Source organism: Mustela lutreola, chromosome 6, assembly GCF_030435805.1.
Source record: "Mustela lutreola isolate mMusLut2 chromosome 6, mMusLut2.pri, whole genome shotgun sequence".
Taxonomy (NCBI): Eukaryota; Metazoa; Chordata; class Mammalia; order Carnivora; family Mustelidae; genus Mustela; species Mustela lutreola.
The window spans coordinates 61,230,328-61,240,977 of NC_081295.1; the positions used below are offsets into that span (position 1 = coordinate 61,230,328).

The window sequence follows — 10,650 nt, forward strand, 5'->3', positions numbered from 1 at the left end:
ATAAAAATCCTGGAAGAGAGCACACGCTGTAATTTTTCTGACTTTGGTAGCAACATCCTTCTAGATGTGTCTCTGAGGAAAGGAAAATAAAAGCAAAAATAAAATATTATGGCTCCATAAAAATAAAGTTTCTGCACAACAAAGGAAACAACCAATGAAACTAAAAGTTATCCTGCTGATGGGAATAGATACTTGCAAATGACATATCCAATAAAGGGTTGGTATCCAAAATATATAAAGAGTTTCTACAACCAATACCCTAGAAACAAACAAACAAAAAAAAATTAAAAATGAGTAGAAGACATAGACATTTCTTCAAAGAAGACATACAATTGGCCAACAGACACAAGAAAAGATGCTCAACATCGTTAATCATTGGGAAAAACAAATCAAAACCACAATGAAATACCACCTCACACCTGTCAGAGTGGCTACAACCAAAAACTCAAGAAACAAGTGTTGGTGAGGATGTGGAGAAAAAGGAACCCTTATATACTTTGGGTGGTGGGGGCAGCCACTGTGGAAAACAGTGTGGAGGTCTTTTATGCAAAGAACATGAAAACACTGATTTGATATATGCACCCCTGTGTTTATTGCAGTATTATTTATAATAGATAAACTATGGAAGCAGCCCAAGTGGATAAAGAAGATGTGAGATACATATTATGAATATTATTCAGCCATAAAAAAAGAATGAAATCTTGTCATTTGCAACGATAGGGATAGAGCTAGAGAGTATCATCTAAGCAAAATGAGCCAGTCAAGGAAAAACATAAGTGATTTCACTCATGTTTGGAATTTAGGAAACAAAACAAAAGAGAGACAATCCAAAAAACGGACTCTTTCAGTGTAAAGAACACACTGATGCTTAGCAGAGGGGAGTGGGTGAAATAGGTGAAGAAATTTAAGAGTGCACTTATCTTGATTATTACTGAGTAATGTATGAAATTGTTGGGTCACTATATTGTATACCTGAAACAAATATATCATGTAAGTTAACTATACTATAATTTAAAAAGAATGAATCACAATGTTTAAAGTTTATTAAAATTAGAAAATAGAGGGTCAACTGGGTGGCTCAGTCAGTTAAGTGTCAGACTCTTGATTTTGGCTCGGATCATGATCTCAGGGTCCTGGCATTCAGGAGGAGCCCTGAGACAGGCTCTGTGCTCAGCATGGAGTCTGCCTGAGAGTCTCCCCTTCTTCTCTGCTCCTCCCCCAACTCATGCATGCTGTCTCTTAAATAAATAAATCAATCTTTTTTTTTTTTTTTAAAGATTTTATTTATTTATTTGTCAGAGAGAGAGCAAGCGAGAGCGAGCACAGGCAGACAAAGTGGCAGGCAGAGTCAGAGGAAGAAGCAGGCTCCCTGCGGAGCAAGGAGCCTGAAGTGGGACTCGATCCCAGGACGCTGGGATCATGACCTGAGCCGAAGGCAGCTGCTTAACCAACTGAGCCACCCAGGCGTCCCATAAATAAATCAATCTTAAAACTAAGAAAGTGGGTAAAAATTTAGTATCAGACAAGACATATATAAATATGAAATATGAAAATATTTTAGGTAAACTGTTAATATCCAGTGATAAAAGCAATATGGAAGTATATTAAATATAGTATAAAAGCAATGGATCGGGGTGCCTGGGTGGCTCAGTGGGTTAAAGCCTCTGCCTTCAGTTCAGGTCATGATCTCAGGGTCCTGGGATCGAGCCCCACATCGGGCTCTCTGCTCAGCAGGGAGCCTGCTTCCCCTCCCCTTTCTCTCTGCCTGCCTCTCTGCCTACTTGTGATCTCCCTTCATAATCTTAAAAAAAAAAAAAAAGCAATGGATGTATATTATTGTTCCAAAGTATATATACCGAGTAAGACTTCAAAATATTTAAAGGAAATTATAAAGAGATTATAAGGTGAAACCTATGATGAAATAATGAAATATTAACATAGTTCTCCACAAATAACTCAATCAGATAAAAAAATTCCAAAAAACAGAAGACTGCAATAACATTTAAAAAGTTGACTTGATGAGTATTACTTGAGTGTGATGTATAATAATTAGAGAGTATCTTTGCAAGTGTACACAGAAAACATTTATAAAATTTGGTTACATTCAGTTCACAAAATACACTGAAATGAGTTAAAATGGAAATTAAACTTTACTGAAAACTGAGCGATAAAGAAATTACTACATCTCCAATCTCTTTGACACAGATGAAAGACTACATTGCCTATTTATATAGAGGGAAAAAAAAACCCATTAGGTTGGTTTGTGCAACAACTTTTTTCCAATATTTCTATCTTAAAGGTTACGAGCACTTTAGTTTGTTTAAATCTCCAAATCTATTTTTAAAAATATTACTAATCCATCATTTTTCAAATTTTTATGTACTAAGGAAACCTGTCTCAAATACCTAAAACCCTCCCACAAATGGAGCAGTCTATGGAACACTTGGGGCAAATCTATCTTCAAGTATATTGTTTTCTCAGGTTATAGCAGTAAATAACTAATGCTGTGTAATTAATAAGTGTATGCTATATGTAAATCTTTGAAAAATGTATGTATGCGTAATGAATACAGATCTTATAAGGACCCCTGAGGTACGTATCTCACCACTAGGTATGTTCCAAATGGCAGGATGAGATACAATCATGGCTCAATCAGTGATATAAACCTGCTAGTTATGTCCATCATAGTGAATTATGACAAGCACCTTATAACATGCCTGGAATGTATAAAAGTGTACTTATAATCGTCATATTTGTACCACTGAAGGAGAATAGAATTTGCCTTTCAATAAATATCTGTACAAATGGTGGTCTTTCCATGAGTACCGTTGTGTAATATGTTAACTGACCATACTTAAATTATTTTATACAATTAAAATATAACTGGTATAAGTCAATTGATTAGCATATTGAAGGCTATGATATATGTTTTGCACTCTAATAACCTTAACATTAAAATGTTGGACTAACTGGAAAATTGAGCACCAGTTGAACACAAATAGAAATGTTTCATTAATTTACTATGGAAACATAACAGAAATTGTTTTTGTGTTTTTGACTGGTAACATATGTAAGTTAGAAATTTTTGATTATGCTTCACTGGTATAATATAACATTCTACATGATGGAATCTAAATTAGTTGGCTTTGACCCCAAGCAAATTATTGATTGTAACTGTGTTGTGGTTGGCTCATATGTTAAAAACATTTAGTTCAGGAAATAAGTGACAAAAACACCAAAGTAATATTTAACACTGGAAACTCACTCTTCCTATTAAATTCTGGGCTCCAATGAAACTAGATGGTAATATGTTTAAATTGAGTAAGTCAGGCATCTCAATGATCAAGTCATAAGACTTGGCCAATAAAATATGAATATAGACTAAAACTCTGTAAATAAAGTTTACCCCAGACTTTATTTATTTTTGCATAATACAAATTTAAACAATTAAAGAAGTGAGGAGGAAGTTTTGCTAAATCCTCACATTAATACTCAGAATAAGTAATATATTAATATGCATATTAACTCACATAAATATTTCTTCTCTTTAAAAACTTGCATTGAAATTCTGACTAGACATTGTGTTTTGTAAAATACCAAACAGGGAAGTTTGCTAATGAGACATTTTTGCAGAAAGCTGAAAATTTACATGTAATTTTAGTATTCAAATATAAAAGTTTCGGTAAACAAATTAAAATGTCTATTCATACAGAAAGCCATTTTAGAGTTACAGATGAGTTGAAATCTTAGAGTTCGAAGACTGTTTTCTAGTATATCATGGATATCCTTAACCATAATTATTTAATTGACTCTTCATAATTATAGTTTAGGATGCAGTTCAATTATTAAAAGAGTTTTATATTTGAAATATTTTATTCAAGATGTTATAAAAATCTGTTTGGCTTCTGTTCTAATGGACATTATGTCTGCATCCAGCATTTCCATTTATTAAGTCCTGACACCTCTCATTTGAATGATGTTATTAGCTATTTTAAATGAAGTAAATGTTCTTCAAAGCATTATAAATTACTCTTTAAGTATCTGATAATGTGTTTAAATGGGCAACACACCAACAAAGTCTTGGAGAATCAATAATGAAGCTTAATTCAATCTACTACAGCTCTGCTAGCTAGTATAGCATTTAAAAATTTAAGAGTATTTAAACTACTGAGAAATTTCCTGGCATTTTAATAGACCATCTTATAACAATCTTTTATCCCCTTATACAAGCAGTCATGATCATTTCCAATGGAATCAATTCAAAACTCATTAGCTTTTTTTTCTTTCTTCCTTTCCTTTTTTGCATTTGTTCTTTCTCTCTTTTCTCCTCTGTTTTTGTTTTGTGTTATTTTTTTTTCTTCTCTTGGTAGAACATCAACCTTATCACATCATTTATTACTGACAGTCCTTCCAGAGAAGAATCAGTTTCACGCATCAGAGATAACTGCAGGGTACTTTTTAAGTAGAAAAAAGGTGGAACCTTTGTAGTACTGAAAATCAATCATAGGAAGTAAGAGGAAACACTGTTCCGAGCTGTAAATAAAGCTGTAAATAGTATTGAATCATTAGGAGAATACCACAGAATTTAACTTACCAGTCAGTGCTCTATGTACCAACAGGAAAACAAAATAAAATGTTGATTTAATTCCAGCTCAATTTTTCTTCACTTTTGTGACTACATTAAATTAAGATTTGAAATAGTGAAGTAGAAGCCTGAAGTTCTATCAATTTGCTTCATGCCAGAGAGTTGACCATACAGTAGGCAAATGACAGTATACCAGTTTTTAATTATAAATAATAATAAAGTGCTATCAAATGCTGTGAAGGAACTAATATTTGTAAGTGTTCTGCTTTTTTACACTAAAGCAATTATAATTTATCAATGATTTATGAAAAAGGGACATGTTCTCATCTATCTATCATCTATATCATCCATCTATCTACCTATCTCTTCTTTCAGTAAACTTATATAGTTCATTAGTTAATGATAATTCCTAATAAGCTAAAAATCTCCTCTATAGTTTCTGGATATAATTTCTGAAGTCCCAATATATTTTCAGAAATTTCAACTATAATTAGAACAATTTACATCAGTTGACTCTTTTTCTGATTTCCACATTTATTAGAGGTAATTTAATTCTCCCTATCCAAGATGTCTGCCAAAAAATGTAATTCTGTTGTTTTTTCCTGTATATGCAAAGACAAGAAGTGATTGTAAGATGAATCAAAAGAAAAATAGAAGTTTTCATATTGTTTAATTGAGAATATATTAAATGTGGCAAATAAAAAACTTGGTAGTTTCAATGTATTACTCTACTAAATTTTGGATTCTTCTCTTTTAATTCTTTCTCCTTCATTCAACGTTTCCCTGCACATACATTTTTAGCATTGCTTATCCAAATATTGCAACTTACAAAACTAAAAATAGTTTTCTTGGTCAAGATGAAGACCAATTCTTAAATAGTACTCTGATGGCACTTCAAAAGGAATTGTAACTAAACAAACAAAAAAAAAGGAGGAAGAGAATAATGTTTTGCTAGAAAATCTTATCATTTGGCACTTACTAAAAAGGAACTTTTAGAAAAGGTACTGTCAAATAGGAGGTCAGTGGATTTTTTTTTCTTTTAGTACAATCTGTTAGACTTGAAATTTGAAAATTTCCTTTTGTAAGCTACAGTGACTACATTTGTAACTGAACAAGAGTGAATAGGACTTTTATTATTTTTTAAGATTACATTTATTTGAGGGAGGGAGCACAGAGGGAGAAGCAGATTTCCCATTGAGCCAAGAGCCAGATGCGTGTCTCCATCCCAGACCCTGAGATCATGACCTGAGCCAGAGGCAGATGCTTAACTGACTGAGCCACCCAGACACTAACCTGAATAGAACTTTTATTTTATTTTTTCTTAAGATTTTATTTATTTATTTGACAGAGAGAGAGATCACAAGTAGGCATAAAGGCAGACAGAGACAGAGCAGTGGAAGCAGGCTCCCCGCTGAGCAGAGAGCTGGAAGCAGGGCTCAATCCCAGGACCCTGAGACCATGTCCTAAGTTGAAGGCAGAGGCTTGCCCTCTGAGCCACGCAGGTGCCCCCAAATAGAACTTTTAAAGGAAGCTTTATAAATAATCACTTTGAGTGGTAGAACTTTCTATAAACTCTTAAGTTGTAAAACTCTAAAAATAAATCATCAGTGAGAACAATAAAATTAATTTGTTATCTATTCTTAAATGATTTAACATATTTCTTCACAACAGCACTGATCTACTCATTTATTTCAAGCTTTTAGTTAAATTCAGCAAATATATGTTAACGGGCATCTTGTCTCAAGATATAGTTTAATTAAGCAGATTGACATTTTAAATAATTCTGTGCTATATTTGTAAAGTATTTTAAGAAATATCTAAGTATTATTAGCAAGAATTAAATATGAAGACTAATTTTATTGTATTTTATTTTTATGTGCCAGAAACCAGCCTGAGCATTGTAGATATGCCATTTAACCAATTGTCGTATTGTGCTTCATACAACCATTACTGTCAGGAAATTGAGTGAAATAGATAGATTGCTTTATATCTCTAACTATTAAGTGACAGAACTAAACTTCAAATCCAGAACTAACTCCAAACACAATATTTCAAAATTGCATTATTTAACAAGTGCATCCTTGGCTAACAAGATTGCCTAATGGATATTCTATTCTTCCAGTGAGGGAAACATCCAAATCTGGGGGATAAATAACTAAGTAGAAAGAAATATTAGTATAAAGAATTTAAAATAGGGGCACCTGGGTGGCTCAGTTGGTTAGGTGTCTGCCCTTGGTCCTGGGATCAAGTTCCACATCAGGCTCTCTGCTCAGCCAGGGAGTCTGCTTCTTTCTTTATTAGCTGCTCATGCTCTGTCTCTCATCATCTCTCTCTCTCTGACAAATAAAACGTCTCAAAAAAATAATTTAAAATAGAACCAGAACTTTTTTATTATTTATATGGCAGGGATCGTGCCTGTCTTAGGTTGCCAATCCTCAGCACACATGCTTACCCGTCATCGGGTACTCCCCCGGGCCGAGGAGCCCCTGTCTTAGGTTGCTATGGTGAGGGATCAGTCTTACCCGTCTTTGACTACCGATCCAGCGTACTAAGCCATATTTTGAGGGGAAGGAAGGTACCAGCCTCCAGAGCCATCATGGCTTAGACCGAAGCCCGTTGCTAAAGCCGTTGTTGTCATACAATTCCGCAGATGCATTTTAGAAGGAGTATTTGAGCCGGAATCATCAAGGCTCTTATGCCTGCCTAGTTTGAGGAAAGAGATTGATTGTCATAACGTACTAATCCATTCGCTGACGGAGCCAAGAGATACTTGAGCGGCGTTCAAGGTGACATTCTGAGCCCACCGCGGTTGATTAGCTGATGGTTACGTATGATGGCTCTTAACTTATAAACTTCTGCGAGTATAATTTTAACCGCGCAAGGCAAAAGGCACATGAAAAGAACAATTACCACTAGCACTCCTATAATTGTTCCTACAACATACCATGATGCGTGCGTCAGGGAAGGGAAGTGAGAAAACAAGGACAATGTCCGCGTGGGTTTTGTATACACCTAACAGTCCATTAATCTGATTTTGTGTTGCAAGGGCTTCAGCTACCCTCCCGGTGACATTGTTGAGTGTTGCTGCAGTCAAAGTCTCGTTTATGTCGAAGCAGCACCGGCAGGTTGTCGGGGTTCACCTGTACTGGCATCGGGATATACGTCAGTATCTTGGCTATTACTGCCGAGTCTCCCACCGTGGCATTCCAACATTCTGATAGCAGACAATTCTGGGACTCACAAAAGAGACTAGATGACTTGTTAATAGTAGAAGCATTAAAAACTATGAAGAGAAAGGGAGCTCTAACACAGACTGGCATTGGTGAGTAACTTATGTGCTTAAGTAATATTTGTTTCAAATCGAGAGCTTACGTGATCTTAAAACCGCTCTGGCCAGGTTGGCCCAATCCTCAGGAGTGAGGTAAAGTGTTCCCAGCGACTCCACAAGGGAGATAGTGAAAGCTGCCTGGGGTCCATAGGCGCTGACTGCCTCCTTAAGCTGCTTTACCAACTTGAAATCTAGTGGCTTGTGGTACCTCTGCTGATTCTGATCTTCTAACACTGGAAAAAAGCCTTTTCCCGGGCCAAGGACCTCTCTCCAGTTTTCCGCGGTACAGCCCGAACAATAGCACGTCTTGGCGCAGCTGGGCCTATAAGGCGGGGGCCACTCATGGGGTGGCGCTGTGGGGCTGGAATGCGGAAGCGGTGTAACTTCCGTTTTTAGTTTCGACTGCGCCACAACTGTGGCTTCCGCCCCTGCTCTCAGCTGCGCCATTGCTTCTCCCTGCATTCTTAACTCTCCTAACACCTTTTGCAATTCCGCCTTCTTTTCCTCAAGTTGCTGCCTCACGGTCTCCAAGTCTGTCTGGAGACCGGGAGATTCCCTTTTCTTGTTACTTGCCTCTATCTTTCCTAGCTCCTGTAACTCGCGTTCGGACATCCCTTCTGAGCTTTCGCTTTCGGATTCAGAATCTCGGGAGGAGCCCTTACGGGACTCTTCCTTCATTTGCTCAAGGACTTTCCCTCCCTGTAGTACTGCTCGCTGCAGGGGCTCTCGGGGGGATTGTAAACATACCTTCACCAGGGACCACACAGCTAGAGTCCCCGGGGATGTAGAGGGGCAGCGTTTTAAGTCCTCACCCAGGTTTTCCCATTGTGGCACATTTAGGAGCCCTTCTTCTATAAACCAGAGGGCAATCTCTTCTACTTCTTTTAAAAAAGCCCTCGCTGTTTTTGCCTTTAAGGGGGTACCGTTCGTCTTGAGGACATCTTTTAAGGAGTCCTCCAAGCGAGCAAGATCGTTCCCCATTCAGATCAACTAAAAATCAAATTACAGGACACCCCAAATAACTTACAGATTAATAGAACGGCACAACAAGATGCTTCAGAAAACCATGCAAGAATTAGAACTGGTTAGTAAGGATGCCTAGCAAATCACACTGATGAATATGGAAATAGCTAATTATGAGTGTTTGATGAAAGAACTGAATCAAAAGTTTAGCTAATAAAAACAGCAAAATTGTTCCCCATACCGAGGAAACTTCCCTTATTGTCTCCGTAGAACTTCACAAACTCCTAACGTCTTATCGTCTACGGAGAGCTTCTGTTAAACCTTATTGTCCCCGTAGAACTTCACAAACTCCTAACGTCTTATCGTCTACGGGGAACTTCTTATCGTCCCTGAAGAACTTCACAAACTCCTAACGTCTTATCGTCTTCAGGGAACTTCCCTGTCAATAGACAGAAATAGGTGCACTCTTTACCTTATCGTTGCTCTTACCTCGATCCTCGTTCTGCGTCTGGAGGTAGGGTTCCCGGGTTTCGGCACCAGATGTCGCTCTCAGCCCGCAAGAACGACCCGCAGACGAGGTGAGTGGCAAACTTCTTTTATTACTAATGCTAATGTACTAATGCTAATGGCGGCTGCACCGCACCAAGCACTTACAGCAGTATTTATCCACGAAATTCACCCGTACTCGCCCCCCTATTTAGCCAATCATAACGCCGTGCACGCAGTGTCCTTGTGGACCCTTATGTAACCATACAGGACTCTATTGTTCTCTAGCGGTGATCATGCGTTTATCTCTTGGCTCCTGGAGCTGTGTGCGTCCTCCTAGACTAATCATTCTCAGTTCCTCAATCTTTAGGCACTCCCGTCTACGTGACTCCTTTCATCTGCTGGATGGCTCTCCACACAGAACAAACTTAAAGTAAAGAAATAAATGAATAAGAGATTAGAAAACGTAATTTGCTAATAGACTTAAAAAACAAACACTTTCCTTTACGGTTAAAAAAAAAACACGAAATAGAAGAAATAATGCAATATATATGCAATGGATGAAAAAGGTATAACAGCTTGTCTTTGGAGTTCCAGAGGAGGAGGAGAGACAGAATGGAGAAACACAGTATTTGAAGAGGTATTATGCTATCAGAGAAATTTCCAAACCTGACAACAAGAGAGCTGATACAGATTTAAGAACAAATATACCTCAAGTAGGAAAAATAGCAGGAAAACAACTAGGAATATTACACTTAAGCTGCTATAGGCTAAAGGAATAAAAAAGACAAGCAGGAGGAGAGGGAAGGGGTGAAAGAGGAGGAAATGGAAGGAAATCCTAAAACTAGGCAGAGAGAAATAAAAGACACATTGCTTTCAAAGGAGCCAATTTTCCAACTGACAACTTTCCAAGAAGATATATAAAAAAATAGAAGACACTGGAATTATATCTTTAAAGTGCTAAAGAAAAGAGTACCTGGGGGGTTCATTTGGTTACATTTCAGACTCTTGGTTTCAGCTCAGGTCATGATCTCATAGTCCTGAGATAGAGCTTAAGATTCTCTTCCTCTCTCTGCCCCTCCCCCATCCCAACTTCCCCTCCCACTTCCTACCCCTGCTTGCACAAATGCATGTGCTCTCAAAAAAAAATCCTTTAAATAAACAAACAAATAAACAAAGTAAAGTGCTAAAGAAAAAGCACTAGAATTCTCTACCCAGCAAAAAATATTTTTTTACAAGCATAGGCAAAATAAATACACTTCCATACTAACAAACACAAGTGAATTCA

General features: G+C 37.1%; 1 protein-coding gene across 1 annotated transcript; it reads right to left on the minus strand.

The window, feature by feature from the left end:
• Positions 1–7,925: 7,925 nt before the first annotated feature.
• LOC131833740 (endogenous retrovirus group K member 5 Gag polyprotein-like) lies at positions 7,926–9,355 on the minus strand. Its single transcript, XM_059177403.1, has 2 exons — positions 9,342–9,355; positions 7,926–8,903 (listed from the first exon to the last, which is right to left on the minus strand). Exon 2 carries the CDS (start codon positions 8,892–8,894, stop codon positions 7,941–7,943), a length of 954 nt encoding a protein of 317 aa, XP_059033386.1. The 5' UTR covers positions 8,895–8,903; positions 9,342–9,355; the 3' UTR covers positions 7,926–7,940.
• Positions 9,356–10,650: the final 1,295 nt, after the last annotated feature.